This window comes from Mus pahari, chromosome 1 (assembly GCF_900095145.1).
Source record: "Mus pahari chromosome 1, PAHARI_EIJ_v1.1, whole genome shotgun sequence".
Taxonomy (NCBI): domain Eukaryota; kingdom Metazoa; phylum Chordata; class Mammalia; order Rodentia; family Muridae; genus Mus; species Mus pahari.
Window position 1 is genome coordinate 80,644,714 of NC_034590.1, and position 16,406 is coordinate 80,661,119.

The window sequence follows — 16,406 nt, forward strand, 5'->3', positions numbered from 1 at the left end:
CCCCCCCCCCCAGTCCCTCCCAAACTAAACTAAAGCAGGAAAACCAACAAAAACAATTTGGCTCACTTTTAACCATAAAATAACCAAACATCACATTTTAGATGAAAAAAAAAAAAAAAAACTAAAACAATCTTCCTTTCTTTATAGAAACCGCGTTACCAGCCATTTAGTATTTCCAGCCCCCCCCTTTTCCTTTCCTTTTTAAAGGCTAATTATTTTTGCGTTTGTGCATGCATGCCTGGGGTGGGGGGTCTGTGCATAAGTGAGGCAGCTGCCTGCAGAGGCTGTGGGATCCTGGAGCTGCAGTTATAGGTCACTGTGAACTACCCCAAACTGAACTCAGGTCCTCCATCAGAGCACTGCATGCTCTGACACACAGAGGCAGCTCTGCACCTCACTGTCACCTACAGCATAATTTTAGCATAATAAGAAGCACAGAATTTGGACTCCTTCCATTGACTAGCAACCCTTGCTCTGGGCTGCAACATTCCTACACCCTCATTTTAAGGCCTTGGGACAAAGGATCCAACACTGGGTCAGTAACTGACTCCCAGTCCCCAGTGGCGGGCACATTGGCCATCTAACTTTTGCTTCCTGTAGGTGATGTCACTGTGAACCTGGGTACGCAGCCTCCCTACATATTGGGTCACTTCCAAAATATCGCCTTGCCTCCGGTCCTGACATGTGCTCTCTCTGGTCATATTTGTATGGGACACAAGAAGACTACCATAGCACAAAGCCCGCCCCTTTCCTTCCCTTTCCCTTCCCCTTCCTTCCCCTTCCCCTTCCCCTTCCCCTTCCCCTTTCCCTTCCCTCAGGCTCTGGCTCCGAGGGGCTAGACTGTGTCCAGCCCTCTGGTAGTTCCTCTGTTCAATACTGTGTCTGCACACCTAACAAGAAGCATCTTAAAGGAGAAAGGGCTTATTTTGACTCACACTTGGAAGGATACAGCCTACCGTGGCAGGGATGCTATGCTGCCTGGTTACATTGCATCTCCAGTCAGGAAGTGAGAAATGGTTAGGAAGAGGATCCTAGAAATGATAAAACTTCACGGCCCACAACCAGTGACTCACTTCTAGGGAGGTTCTATTTTCTAAAGGTTATATAACCTTCTAAAACAGTGCTCCCAGCTGGAGATCTGAGCACCCAAGACTATGAGGGAGATTTTTATTCAAACCAACGGAAGCCTTAACGTGAATGTTTCTCAAGCACATAGGGGTTCTCCCGGCCTGCCCACTTCAGGGGGCCTGTGGAGGTGTAAGGTGTGGCTTCTTGCCCAGCACCAACCATACCCTACAGTCTGAGGCCAAGAGGGAGTACAAACAGTGGGCAAGAGGCCCACATGTCCCAAGCAATGAGTGGAATGCAGGCAGTAGAGGAAGGTGAGTCTGGACATCCCAGCTTTCTTGGGCGTGGCCGCCTGTCCAGACACAGCCCAGCCTCTGGATTCCATTGGAGTTAACCTTGCTGCACCCTGGCACACGTCACACGCGTGTCTGTCGATTCTTTTGCAGAGCCCTGTTTTGCAGTACCTCTACTACCTTGCTCAGATCCCTATTGCCATGTCTCCTCTCAGCAACAACAGCCTGTTTCTGGAATATTCCAAGAACCCACTTCGGGAATTCCTGCACAAGGGACTGCACGTCTCTCTCTCTACCGATGACCCCATGCAGTTCCACTACACCAAGGTGAGGCTGTGGAGACGCAGCTGTGTCCCAGCAGGCATTGGTGCTGGCCTGCTCCCTGACCCCTGCCTCTGTGAGGATGCAAGCCCGTAGCTCAGTTGTTCTCTTCTGGGGTAGTGTGGCTTGGTGAAGATGAGGGGTGCTCCTCTGGTGAGGGAAGTTGGTCTTTCTTGCCATCTACCTTATATTGATGTATCTCTGTGATCATGGAGGAGTTAGCAGAACTCTATTGTATTGTTTTATTGTATTTTATGTACAGTGGGCATAAAACCATCCCTCCTTCAGCTGATGAACTAGATAGAGTCTAATAGGTTCAATATATTATACACCATTCATCCAAAAATTGACGCAAAAAAATTAATTTAATAGTATTTGACCCACTGGGGTTCTGGTGTGCTCCAGTCTGTAGACTAAGCTGGCCTTGATGCCGCAGAGCTCTGCCTGCCTCTGCTTATGCCTCCAGGGTGCCATGATTAGGGCATGGCCACCTCGCCTGGCTCTGTTAATCAGATTTTCATAACTATGCTTTGTGTCTCTGGGAAGAGAGAGGGAAAGGAGATGTCATGCACAGGGAACAGTCATAACTGTCTCCAGAGCATTCTACTGGTATTGATGGGATCAAGCCACTGACTAGCAAGCAATAGAAGCCACAGTGTCCTGGGCAGAGCTTCCTCAGGCTTGCAGTGTCTGAACCTTTTACACCCAGAATGGAAGCCTTTGAAGAGCTGCCTCCCATCTTAGTTGTGTCTGTTGCTCTTTATTGTTGTGAGAACCTAGGGATGCTTTTAAAAATATTTACAAACTCATTTAAAAACAGTAATGCAATACTCTGGTTTCTTTACTGAGTGTATAAGTCTTTCACCTTTAACAATATAATGTATTGGTTTGATGCCTAGATTTCCACGCTAGGGAGCTGGGGCAGTGAGACCTGGAGCTGGGAGCTAGCCTGGGCTACAGATGAACCCCTGCATCCAAACAAAACAAAAAAAACCAAGAGACTAAAAACAACGACAGCAACACACACACACACACACACACACACACACACACACACACACACACAAAACCTCCACCCACCCCCAAATAGTAATAGGATCATTATGTATTATATAAATAGCAAAAAATGTTATGAAAATAACTATTTTCCCAAAACAAAAATCCCAAGAGGAGTGGCACCGTTCTGCAGTTTGCATCAGTGTCTCATTTACTAGAAGACAGCTGGGTTCCCATCCCCGCCTCTGCATTCAATTTGCTGGAAAGCATGCGAAAGCAGGTCTGCCTCACAACAGCTGCAGAGCTGTCAAGCGGGGCTGGGAAACAGATTCTGGGGCTCGGCAGTCTTCGGACCTCACTTTTAGACCAACTGGAGGCAACAGTAAAGCAAGGGCTGGTGTTGGACAGCAGGTCGTTCCTGCCAGAAGAAAAAGCAGGGCCACAGCTAGCCCCAGCCCCTTAGGGAGATGGCGTCCTCTCCAGAGTGCTAGTTACTCTTTATTCTGTTTCTGTCAGTGCTTTGTTGGTCAGTGTGGAAGGCTACTGCCTTGGGAGCTGTCCCTCTCCCAGATCCTTGTTTTGTCATGTGTGCATGGAATGTTCCTGCACTTACCTACGGAGCCTCCCTTTTAATAGGACAGTCACAAGAGAGCAGGACCCCAGCTTCCTGACATTGCAGGTCCTCAGTGCTGGCAAGCTGGCAGACCCAGATGCATGCCTGCTTTATCTCCATTTGGTGACCCACACCTGCACACAGACAGGTCTCAGGAGTCTGGAGTTGGAGGATCTAGGGAGTTGGGGAAAGCTGTGGAGGGTAAGTGCTTTCTGTGTTGCATGGCTGACCTGACTCTGCTCTCTGGTGGGGGCTAGGAAGCACTCATGGAGGAGTATGCCATCGCAGCGCAAGTGTGGAAGCTGAGTACGTGCGACCTGTGTGAGATCGCCAGGAACAGCGTGCTGCAGAGTGGCCTCTCACATCAGGTATGTGATGGGCTGGTTGTCCCTCCGCCCTTCAGTGTGTGAGCACACAGAATGTCATACAGTGTGCTTTCCAAGTCACCAGGATGGGTGACAAGCTGAACAAGCCAGGTCTCGAGAGCACTGACACTCAGGCTCCATGGGAAACCTTGCGAGGTCACCCTCATCTATCTGAGACCTGCCCTGAGAGAGGCCGTCCCCGGCTGCCCTCCTTCTCCTTAATCTATTTTTCTCACAGTCCGCATCACTGCAGACACCGTGCCATGCATTTCTTACGTGTTTCCCAGTTTCCCTTTTGAAAGGAAGCTGAGTGCAGCGCTGGCCCAGAGCCCTTTCCATGGCTCCTATAAGAATCGGAGGTGGAACCAACACTGAGAATCTGGGCATCTGCCCAGGAGATGTCATTTAACAAGAAGAGACATCCTTACGTGGTCCTGGGGAAGATGACAGTTAAAGGCCTAAGTGTTGTGAGTCGCTCTGGGATCCAGCCTCTCCACGACTATGACTGCCTGCCACGTCACCTCTCAGGATGGATTCCTGGTCTTAGTCTTTTACCTCACCCAGTGTAGGCCCATCAACTTCATACTTCTCTTCCACAACAATGGAATGATTGAGTGGTCAGGGTCACACAGAGGTCCAGGGAGATCTGGAGTCCCATGGGAGGAAGATGTCCCATTGAGGACTGGCTCTAGGGATACTAGTCTGTGTACTGGAGCTCACATCAAAGCTGCCTGTGCAGATCTAGAGGTTAATATGGTTTTGCTTGTCTTTCTCATGGCCCACAGGAGAAGCAGAAGTTTCTGGGTCAGAATTATTACAAGGAAGGACCGGAGGGCAATGACATCCGAAAGACAAATGTTGCACAGATCCGGATGGCATTCCGCTACGAGACCCTGTGTAATGAGCTCAGCTTTCTGTCCGACGCCATGAAGTCAGAGGAGATTACAGCCCTGACCAAATAGGCCCAGCGGTCCACACACACTTAACTGTTTGGTTTAACATCGGATGTGCTGGGGGTAACAATGGCCAAGACCTCAAACTAGGGTCTCCGCTGTGATGAGGACGCCTCTGAAGAAATCTCAAGCTCCCAATTTTGGTTGCACTTTATGAACATGCTCACTTCGTTAGCATTTCTGAGCCAGAGGCTGGCTCCCTCCCGTGGGGATCTGGGAGCTGGCACTGTGTACACCTGTCCCTGATTGTCCATGTCTCCCGTGACTGCCAGTGCTTATATGGTTGGGGTTGGGACTCTGCAAGGCCGAATGCCAAAGGACACGAGGCCTGTGTGGTGTCTGCCACACTCCTCTCAGCAGGCCCCATAGAGTAGTTCTCATTTTGGCATCTGGCTGGCTGCCTTAAACCCCCACCAAAGCCCCCTTTCATGAAGGGGCTACCTTGAGAGAAAATACAAAGGCTCTCCTGTTGATGATTTGTGCATTTTTAAAAGTGAGTTTCTTTCCCTGTTAGCACCCCTCCTTCCTGTCTGCTTAGGAAGCCCAATGCACCCTCTGAGGTCATCACTTCTGTTCTATGTTATTTTCCTCATCTGGGACTCAACGAGTCATCTCAAACCATGTCCTGTGAATCCATCTCATGGTCCACTCTTGGGCTGGGGAGGATACAGGGAGGTCATGGGGCTGCTTGTCACGTTTTGTTTTTAAATGAAGACCTCTGAAAAGCACAGGACCTCTGTTCCTTCTGGCTCTGATAGCCTGTGACTGTAGTGTCACCATCTCCCCCAGGAGTCAGACCAGGGACTCCTCAGGGAGTGAAATGTGTTTCAGGACACACAGGACTAGAGCCAAGTTCTGATTCAGTCACCCCTCCACCCCCAGCTCCCCTGCCTCCCCCCACTGTTCTAGGCTTCACATATTTTAAATTTTTGAAAAAGAATCACTAACACAGTGGATTTTATTTTAAAGCAGATTTCTTCAGAAGCTATCATGGTCCCAGGGACTAGGTAGAATTTTTAAGTCTAACGTGAACTTTAGCTTTATCAGACTACTCATTTTTGTTACTAGTGCCTAGAACATAGTAGGTGCTCAATAAATACATGTGGAGTAATTGAATGACTTTCTCTTTTGGCATCTGTATGTGCAGAATACTCAACAATGTTCAAAGACCTTCCTAACTACTCACAAGGCAGGAAGTCCTGCACCATAGTTAGATGAACCTAACTGTACCTGGAAGATACCCATTTAACTAATTATTCCATCCTGTGACTCTGTCATCCTTCCAGTGGTCGTGTAGCATATGGAACCATGTCATCCTTTTACTAGGCAAATACACGTACTATCTCACATAGCCAATTATGAAACTGAATGAAAACCTGTCATGAGGGATTATTTTTGAAAAGCCTCCATTTGTATACATTTGCCCAAACATAGCAACTATTGTACAGTTTTTCATTGTATCAAACAAATACTTTTTTAAAGACTACAAATAAAGTCTGTTAGGACTGTGACCCAACAGAGCAAACGTTTCTTTACTTCTGAGATGGGGCGCATGGAAAACCGTGAGCAGTGGGGAGCACTGACAGGGAGACCCACAATCTGCAAGACAAGGCTCAGGTGACTTCGTGGTCATCTAGCACCCCAACCTAGCTTCTGCCAGTCCCAGAGCATCAGCAAAGCCACATGGGGATGCTTTGCCTCGGGTGATGTCTCAGTCTGTTCACCAGTGTGCTGCTCAGACTGTTTCTCTATCACTTTGTAATTAGGTCCTTGTGCTCACTGACCCTGTGTGTGTGTGTGTGTGTGTGTGTGTGTGTAAATCCCTCCTTTTGCCTGTTTTACAGTTGGAAGCCAAGGCAACTGTATATGGGCTCAGGTTTCCAGAGAGTGCTCTCTAGCCAATTCCTAAGGATGGATGGTTGCCTTCTATCTTACTTAACCGGTACCACTGAAAGTCAGCACCCATCTCCCCACTTGGTGAATCCACACTTCAGTCTTGATGAAAGCAGGTCTAAGGTTGTGCTTGGCTGGCTCGCTCAGTAGCTGCTGAAGGGTGGGCTCATGACACAACACTCATCTTTCTCTGGTTCTTAAACACAGAGAGTGATTGGCTATGATGATGCACCTAAATGTTGTGTCTGCACCGTGATCTGTCAGAATAACTGTCCCACCAGGAAAAGGGGCACACACCACAGACACGCAGCCTCTGGCTCCTGAGCGCTCATCTTTAAGGCGCATTCCGTAAAACAGAAGCTGGTGAAGAGCTGAGACTACAGAGTGGTAATTTAGCAGAGCATATCTGAAGAACTCTTGTGCTTTGATAGTAATGTGTATTTCTCCACAGTATGGTTGACAGGCACCAGCAAACCTGACTTGAAGCTGCCACCACCTTCTGCTTCCCCTCTTCTGCTTCTCCAATGACATCCTTTTACACAGAAAGCACAGAACTGGCAAAGCACAGTGTGGACCCTTTATTCTGTCTAACAGATACTAGGACAGAAAAGCTAACCAAAGTCACAGCAGCTGCTCACACTGCTGTTGTGTTGCTGCCCCTCATAAATGCAGGTGATGAGCTGACAGGCAAAGTAGGCTTCAGTGGAGAACCCTCTCCCCAAAACAAGGAAACTCCCAACACTTACAAATGCAAGTTATTCAGACTATCTTTTAATGAACCCAACTCCCCAGTGTTAAAAAATCAGGGAACCAAAAAAAAAGGTTTCCAAGCAGCCTTATTACACAGTTGTATATTAATACAAGAGAATCACCTCAAAACAGCACACAAACACCACGACCCCAGAGCACAATACAAAACAGTCCTCTAATAAATATAAATATTTAGTATATAAGACTGTGAAAGTACATAAGCAAAAGTCTTTTTAGTTAGCTAATGCTCACTTGCAAAGTTTATTTATTACACATTGTATCAGGTTTTCCTAAGAATAAAACAAGCCTTGCTGTTCTCAGCCTTTACATCAGTACACAAACTCTCTCTGAAACCCTATGTCTCCAGCATTTGAGTCAACCTGCTGTTACTGAGTGAGCATAGCACTAACATACAATTGACAACAATTCCCCAAAGCAGGAGGCAGTTTGCACATCTCTGAAGGCACCCAATTTCCTACCATGGTAAAAGTATTTATGTAGTTCTTATTTTATAAAGGCAAAGCTGTACAGAATAGAAAAAGTATACATTTTACTGAGACAAATTTACAACTTTTATGATTAGATCCTATGGTGAACCCTACCTACTGTTGACATCTGAAGAGTCACCACCCAGTTCAATGGAATGCATAGAGAACTCTGCTCACTACTTGATAAGGCAGTTGGAGACACTGACGCTTCACAGTAGACCAGTTAGTATTTCAGAGATCACACTTTAAATAAAGGGCAGTGGGCAACATCGGGTCACCGGACTCTCTTTCTAGTCTTTCAAAAATGACGGATTCTGGGGAATAGAGGTATTGGCTATTGCTGGAAATATCCCCAACCCCTAAAGCTATGTTATTAATTTCTGAAACACTTTAAAATTAGACAATTTGAATTAAACCCAGCAAGTCTAAATCCAAAAGGACAATTATAGGGCTAGAAAACATCTCAGAAGATCACTCATTCCAAGGCCTAGAGAATGTGTTCTATGGAGCACTTGAAAGTTGACAGAGGAGCTTGAATCATCTGCAAATATGAATTTTAAAATGTTTTAAAGGTTTTTTTTTGTTCATGTGTCTCTCTGTGTGTAACATGCATGTGGGTGCCCTAGGTGGTCAGGTGAGGGTGTTAGATCCCTTGGAGCTGGAGATACAGGTGGTTGTGAACCACTAAAGTGGGTGCTGGGGATTATACTCTGGTCCTCTGCAAGAACAGCAAGTGCTCTTAACCACTGAGTTAGCTCTCTAGCCTGACCATCCCAATTGTTTTTGAAGCAGTGTTTCAATGTAGCCCAGGCTATCCCTGAACTCACTATGTGATGGAGGATGACCTGGAACTTCTGGTCTTCCTGCTTCCTCCTCTCAAGTGCTGGGGAAGCAGGGGTGCACCAGCATCACTGTTTTTACGCAGAGCTGGGATGGAACCTAGGCTTTATATACACTAGGCAGGCACTCTACCAACTGAGTTACGCCTCTAGCCCTGAATCGTTATTATTTTTACAAAACAGTGGTTTTTTTCATTCACAAATTCTAATCTAACTGTATCAGCAATACATTCTCACCTTTTCATACACCGACTTAAAAGCGATCCCCTGTGTAAGGTTTATATAAGCAAACCTGTATTAATAACACGTAGCTTCTCTATAATGGGGTAGCACTGTGTGTGTACTCAGTGTGATGGGCTCTCAGAATTTACTTGAAATGCTAATGTTTAAAAACTACAAACACAATCTGAGTTTCTCAATTGGAACCTACAACAGAGTAAGACTTTCTCAGGGTTGTGAAACTATTTCAGCTAAGGTATGACAGACAACAGCACTGTGCTTGTCCGAATGCTTGGCAGGACTACTTAGCCATTTGGTGTGTCACTGCCCTGTCCTTACAGTGAATGAACTATTGACATCTTCAGTATTTGGGGACAGAATCAAGTCAGACCTTTTTTATTATTTTTGGAGAGGGATTTTATTTGACTATTCATTAAAATCTGAATCAAAAATCAATAAGCGGTAACTTCAATTGTGTACATCTATACTTAGGAAAACAGGAACATTTGCAACTTGCCAAAAATCAGTGAGAAGACTTCTATGGAATGCTAAAATTTCTTAAAGGGAACTTATTTCATGCACTAGCACTTTCATAGGCTGCATGCCTGTTACTGTTCTCTCTCAAGATGCTGAGTAGTGCAGAGAAGTGGGAAGAAAGCCAATCAAGGTCTGGATTTTAGGGCTGTACAACTGCTTGGTGAAGAGGTTTACCTGATCTTCCTCTTCCTTTAATCTGAGAAATCTGAGGAAACCGAAGCCTCAGAAAGGTGTCTTTTCTAAAATAAATGCAGTCTGGCTCAGGACTGGACGCCGCAGTGTAACCTGGAAATACAAAATGTGTTTCCATAAAAGAAAAAATTCCTTCTGAAAACTCAAGCCACATGGGCATTATGAAAAAATCCAATGGACACCTATCCAGGTCCAGAGATGCATTTCTAAAGCAGCCATGAAGATCCCTCAAGTACAGTCCATTTTCGAGTCAAAGGCCCAACTAGACAGGCCTAATCTATGTGCTGCATCATGGCAACATAAAGAATAAGTAGTTCCAGAATCCAAGGCCAAAAGTGACATAAAATCAGGAAGCAATTGGGCCACAGAACTGAAGGATCCATAATGAACCACAAGGGGGCAGAGCACACGCGCCTCAGGTTCCAACTGAGACATTAGTTTCAGTCATTTATCTCAGATGGCTACAACTGTCAACACTCTAAAATTTAAACCTACTAAAAAGATGCCAGAACAGTCCCTCCATCCCTGAAAAGCAGTAGTGTCAAGTATTGCTGCTATCTGTAGCAAAGGGCTCAAGAGCAACACAGAATAGGTGGACTGTGGGAAATATGGCTAAACAGTAGCAAACTGTAGCCCACCATACATGGAAGACATGGGAGTCTATTTAAGGACGGGACATATTATCAGAATAGCAAAAATAAGAGGGTGGGAAAACTGATATTTCTGTGTGTGCCACAACGTCCCTCCTCTCCTCCTCTATGACAACAGTGTATTTGTAGTTCAGAATAACAACAGAAAGTATAACAACAGAAAGTCTTCCCCAAGTCACGGCCTGTGGGGCTGGCCTGCCTCATCAGCCATGTTAAGAATATAGTTAGCCATGTCATCTTCAGTGGGTGCATCTGACACCACCCACGATTCATTTGCTCCAGTCATCTGTAGGCGGCAAATGGGGCAGTTCCTGTGTCGATCACTCCTGTCAAGGAAGTCCAAGCAAAACAAGTTTTTCCTTTTTCTAAAAAAATCAGGTTTTTTTGAAAAGTACATGGCTTTAAAAATGCAAACAACATAGAAATGTACAATGAAGAATTAATCTTTCTCTTCACTCCAACCTTTAATTCTCTCTCCCAGGGTCAACTAGTTGCCTACATATTTCACCAGGAATGACTGAAATTGTCAATGTGTGGGAAATGAGCAAGTGAGTACGTTCTCGCTGACCTTGTACCCACATCTTATAAACCACTGTGTACCAGTATATAGAATGAATCATAGTCGTTCCTTTCTCTTCTTGGTGGCTTGCCATCCTCCTGCTCCAGCCTGCTCAGGGCTGGGACTGTGGCATGCTCCCACATACCTGCTGCAGAGTCTCTAACTCATCTCCAGTAAAAGATACCTAGTTCCTTCATCTTGTTTGCTACCACCAGCTAAAATCTTCAATTCTTACTTCTGCATCCAAATAAGTTTTCCTTAATAAGAATTCCTTATGTGTCCTAAGGGGAAGCTCCCTCTTACCAATGGGAGAGTTAGTGTAAAATGTGCAAAGTTTAAATATTTATTTTTAATTTAGGTGGAAACCACTGCACTTTGGGACTCATATTGTTTAGCCAGTGGTAGGTACATTTAGCAGAAAGGATATTACTAATTATTATACTGAGTTATTAAGGTCATTTTTTTTTTTTTTTAAAGATAGGGTCTCTAAGCAGCCCATAGAACTTGCTATATAGATCAGGCTGGCTTTGAACTCACAGAGCTCTGTCTGACCCTGCCTCTTCAAGTGCTGGATTAAAAGGTGTGTACCACCACATGCAGCAAAAGAAAAGAATTTTGACATGTTATTAAAATCAAAAGTCTGATAAAATGCCCTTTGGTTTAAAACTAAGAAGATTTAAGGAAATTGTATAGGGATGGAACATTTGAGTTTAAGACTCAAAGTGACACCGAAATGCAGAGTAATTTCTGACACAGAACACATACATGATTACTTAAGCTTGTATTTTGCAAAGGGATTTCTCTCATCAAATACTATTTCAGAAGCTTAAATACCATGTTTGAGCTAGAAACACATTACAAAAGGAAAAGGCAAGGTCTTTTTCTCATCGCTCACTGAAACCTAGGGCCAAAACAACCTTCTTATCAACTGTGCTTGGCTTTTGTACAAAAACTGAGAAACTTATTCCAAAAACTAGATGTGAAATTTAGAGTTGGCAGACATTATTTAGTTGATTTTGGGTTCCCCAGGGATGGTTTACAAGATGGGCTTTTCTGTACATAAAACATCACAATTTAAAAGCAGTCAAATTCTGCTTCTGACCAACAGGAACCAGATTTATCTTCCCACTAAAAACAACTAACACACAGGACACAATGTCCAGAAGAAGGTGTTAGGTAGGGCTGATGGAAAGCACTGGACATCGACAGGGGTGTGACTCACAGCGGTGAGAAGCAAAGTGAGCCCGTGGGTGCAAGATGCTGCCCTGTGAGTTTCCAGGACTCAGAAAAAGAAGGGGACCTCGGAGACCTGGTTGGCTGCTGAAGAAACAGCTGAGGCCAAGGTGGCTAGAGTTCACAGGGCAGAACTCTGCACAGCAGAGAGCAACAGAGAGAAGCACCAAGAGACAGCAGGCCCTTCACTGAGCACTGGATCCAGCCACTGTGGGCAGATGCCAGCAGGCTGAAGCTCTGAGATGCATGCAAAGGCCACAGAGGGCATCGGTGTGCTTCCAACTCTAGAGGCACGAAGTACAGCACCTGGAAGGAGTTTGCCTCATCAGTGGGAAATGAGTAACAGGAAACTAAACTTTGTTCTGGGTCTCCTAACAAACTATAAGAGGACCCCAAACAGTCCTTCTAAGTAAGAAAACCGTATTTTAAAACAAAGCTTGATTATTTACAGAGTTAAAAAATATTTACTACCTAGATAGGTCAAATTCCTATCTGGAAGGCAGATGAGCATCTGTAAGACAAGATGAAGAGAAAAACAATAAGAGCAATGCAGAACTGACAAGACATTAGAACTAGCAGATAAATGAAGTAAGCGCAGTGACTGTACTAGAGTCTCCATATCCACTGAACACAGAAACGGAGGCTAAAACATGAGGTAAACACACCAAGACATTGGAGAGTGCGACCACAGAGCAACAGCTGAGACAGAGGACAAGTTCAGGGTCAACACATGGTAATGGAGGCCAAAGGAAAAAAGCAGACAGACAAGATTGGAGAAAACAATGGCTGAAAAATTTCCAATATCAACAGTACCATCGCCCTACTATATCAACAAACTCCAAGCACAAGAAACCTGGGTGGATTGTGACAAGGCATCTCCTACTCACATTGCCTAAAAGCAGTAGAAAGATAAAGACCTTACAACAACCACAAGAGACAAGATGGTACACTGCCCCAGAGGAGAAGGATACGGAGACAGCGGCTCCTACAATACAAAATGAGATGAAGTGGAGCTCAACACTGAACCTGGAGGGAAAAACTCTTGGCCTAGAATTTTGTAACAGAAAAAGTATCTTTGGAAAATAATGTTCAGATGTTTAATAGAACCATCAAGATGTTCAACAGAATCTGCATAAGGCTACCAAAAAGTAAGTGGATTTCATAAGACTTCAGGATAAAGATGGATATAAAACTATTTGTCGTCTTATGTACTAGAAACAAACAAAAACTATTTAGAATAGCACAAAACTGTGAAATATCCAAAACCACCTCCACCTGAGATCTGTAACACTGAAAACCAGAAAACAGTCTGCAGAAATCAGAGGCTTAACATTAAGAAACCAATTGTCCCAAACCGATGTAGTCAATACAGTATCAATCAATCAATGTCTCTGTAGGCTCCTTTGGGAAGCCTGATATATTGATTCTGTTAAAACATATGGATCAGTGCACATGACTCTAGACAGGGAGACTTGTACGGCAGCAGGAACCAGGACATTGTGAGACTGGAGTGAAATAGATCAGTGGACAGAAGAGTCAAGACTGACATGTACTTGAACAAGTGATTTCAAAAAAGGTTCAAAGGCTAGTAAAGATGATATTTCAGCAAATTATATAAAACTGGAGTAGAGGTTTAAATGTAAAACTCTAAATTTGTAGAAGATATAACTTCTATGCTCTTGGAGCAGGAAAAGATTGTACAGAAAGGGTCACTGTCAGAAACTGAACTTTAGCCTCAATGAAACAAAAACTTCTCCTTTAGAGACATTCTCCAGAGAAAGAAGACAAGCCATAGAAGGAGAGAAAAAATGTACAGTCAAATAATAACTTCCAATAATAAAATGGGCAGAGACTTGACTAGACCATCACTTAAGATGCACAGATGACAACTTGGCAGCCAGTAGTGGATGTAAGGGAGAGCCACAGAGACACTGCCCAACCTGAGTACAAGGCTGACTAGCATAGGCAAAGGCAGTGGACTCCTATATGGTATTGGAGAGGGCACAAAAAAGATGAGAAGGAGCCAAGCATGGTGGCACACACCTATAATCCCAAATTTGAGAGGTTGAGGCAGGAGGATTGTCACAAGATCCAGTTGAGCCTTCTTGATCTCTACACTGCTAGATCTTGTCTCAACAAACAAACCAACAAACAAACAATCAAACAACCTTTTAAACAAGTATGACTTCTTTTGTGAGTGAGCTGGCTATTTCTTGAGAAACACCTGCTATATGACCTGAGGTAGCCACCCAAGAAAAAGTCAAAATAGATGTCCATAAAACTACTTGTCCACAAACAGAGAAGCCTTTATCTGCACTTACACCATGGTTAATCTCGAACTGATTACACTGATTGAAAGATGCTAGACAACAGAGAGAACACTCTGTGTGGTGCTACTTTAAAAAGTCTAGCAAATCCAAAGTACTGTTGGCAAGTGAAAGCAATTAACTGCTGCCTAAGAACCAGGCTTCAGGTGATTCTGGGGGGTCTGCTCTTCATGTTGTGACAGCTTTCATGAGTGTGCACATAAATTAAAGCATTTATATTTAGATACATATAGCTTACTGCATGTCATTATAAATTCTCTTAAATATCCCATTATCTTGTAAGAAAATGACTTTAAATAGCTGACCTAATAACCCTCCAGATTCCACAGTTGAGAATTTGGTTCCTTCACACACATATAGAGAATTATGGGGGCAAAGGGCACAAAAAAGAAAACTGATTCTAGATCCAAATTAGGCATCGGGACATGTGTCAAAGCCATGCTGCGTCCCCACACTTCACTGAGCTAGGGGGCAGCATACCAGAGGACTACTCAGAGGACTAGAAAGCAAAGCTCTCATGGTTAACACTCAAGTATTTGTGTTTCCAGTTGTTTAGTCACAGTCCCAGCTGACCTCTGCTATCCCCAAGGGCAGTGGATAACTTACCATTTATCAATACACTTCTGACAGAAGCTGTGAGCACAGGGTAGGATGAGGTCAGCTCGCCCGTCCATGCAGATACAACACTCCTCCTCATCAGTCAGCTGCTTCACCCTGAGTGTGACAACTGAGCTGGACAATGACAGTCTCTGTGCATGTGCTTCCTACTTTGTCTCACTGCCTTACAAAGCGCCAGCAAACACCCACAGTGTAAATCACAGAATGACTTACATGCAGAGCCAAGTCAGAACAAAATTACCATCTTTTGGGCATAGCAAATATATTAGGGAAGAAACACTAATGTTAAGTTTCTAAAGACTATAAAAGATAAATCCTGTACAGGTTAAAGAAAACTAAATCTGAATAAAAATTGCACACTCAAGTCTTTCTGAAATAACTCAGCCCATTTTAAGCATACTAAATTTACATACAGGAAATCAATCAGTATATAATTTCTTTGCCATAAGGGACATACGGATGTCTCTTCATCAGGGCCTTACAGCGGCACTGTAAGAGAAATGGCCGGAGTGTCCTAAGTATCAGACTCCAGAGAAAACACAGAAGGGCTGGCGCACGTACTCTGGAGAGCAAGGCTCAACGGGAATTTGAATCGTTCTCAAACAGTTGAAGGGCAGAAGAGATCAGACTTGCTGGGTAGAATTCCAGAGGGCATGGCCTCTGCACTCAAGGACACTAATGATTTACTAATAATGGTGACAGGTAACTCGCCCACACATACTGTTGCGTGCTGGGCACCTTCTGTGCGTCCCATCTACTAACTCACTTAACTGCCCGACAGTCCTCTGGGGCACATGCCATCGCTCTCATCCTATTTAAACAGTGAGGAACTGATGAAAGAGAAGAGTGGAGGCTCGAGCACAGGCCAGTTGGATCTAGGGCCTTTGCTGTGCTGCCTCCAGAGGGCCAGACTACTCTGAGGCAAAAGGGAAAAGGAAACTTGCACACTAGTAAAGCTATCTGGGTGAGAAAAAGATTGCTTCGTTGAGGCAGTGAGTCTCACAGAGCTGTGGGGGCTAGTAGTAATGCAACTTGTAAGTACAAGCTGGCTTCCTTCCATTTGGTGAACTATGGCTCAGACATGACAGTGCAGAGCACAGACAGAGCAGCTCCTGGAATCAGTGGTATCGGAGCACCACAGAGCTGGCCAATCTCTAGCTCCTCCTCCAAACCACTGAGTACAATGGGCTAAACGTGTCAATGGGCTCAGCTATGTAGGGTCTAGTCATGTACTTATTCTTCTAAACCTGATTCCTCATCGGATCAACTGTATTCCCGTGGAGTCACTGTTAGGGTTTAATGAACTGCAAGCACTCCACAAACTCTAGCCATTAATAGAACTATACATCTAACATGAAGGGAAGCTGGAGAGAGCCCCCAGACTCTCCTTGCAAAGCCTTTTTCTATGACCTGGGTCCCAGGGTACCACTGGAGGTTCACAACACATGAAACCAAACGCTGGCTCACCCAACCAGCTGGCACTGCCTTCCCA

The 16,406-nt window shown here is 44.6% G+C and overlaps 2 protein-coding genes across 6 annotated transcripts in view; one reads left to right on the plus strand and one right to left on the minus strand.

Annotated features, from left to right (window-relative positions):
- Positions 1-6,129, plus strand: part of Ampd3 (adenosine monophosphate deaminase 3) — a 46,211-nt gene extending 40,082 nt beyond the window's left edge. For 3 of the 4 annotated variants that reach the window (XM_021191668.2, XM_021191657.2, XM_029542558.1), the window contains exons 13-15: positions 1,515-1,688; positions 3,549-3,659; positions 4,442-6,120. In XM_021191668.2, the coding sequence (XP_021047327.1) occupies positions 1,515-1,688; positions 3,549-3,659; positions 4,442-4,618 (462 nt within the window). In that variant the 3' untranslated portion in view covers positions 4,619-6,120. Of the gene's footprint in view, positions 1-1,514; positions 1,689-3,548; positions 3,660-4,441 lie in introns of all 4 variants that reach the window. The other variant, XM_021191663.1, reaches the window with a different exon arrangement.
- Positions 6,130-7,251: 1,122 nt separating this feature from the next.
- The window catches only part of Rnf141 (ring finger protein 141), a 28,736-nt gene continuing 19,581 nt past the window's right edge, over positions 7,252-16,406 (minus strand). For both annotated transcript variants that reach the window (XM_021208819.2, XM_029546308.1), the window contains exons 5-6: positions 14,903-15,010; positions 7,252-10,503 (exon numbers count right to left, since the gene is read on the minus strand). In XM_021208819.2, coding sequence (XP_021064478.1) covers positions 10,353-10,503; positions 14,903-15,010 — 259 coding nt within the window. In that variant the 3' untranslated portion in view covers positions 7,252-10,352. The remainder of the gene's footprint in view (positions 10,504-14,902; positions 15,011-16,406) is intronic.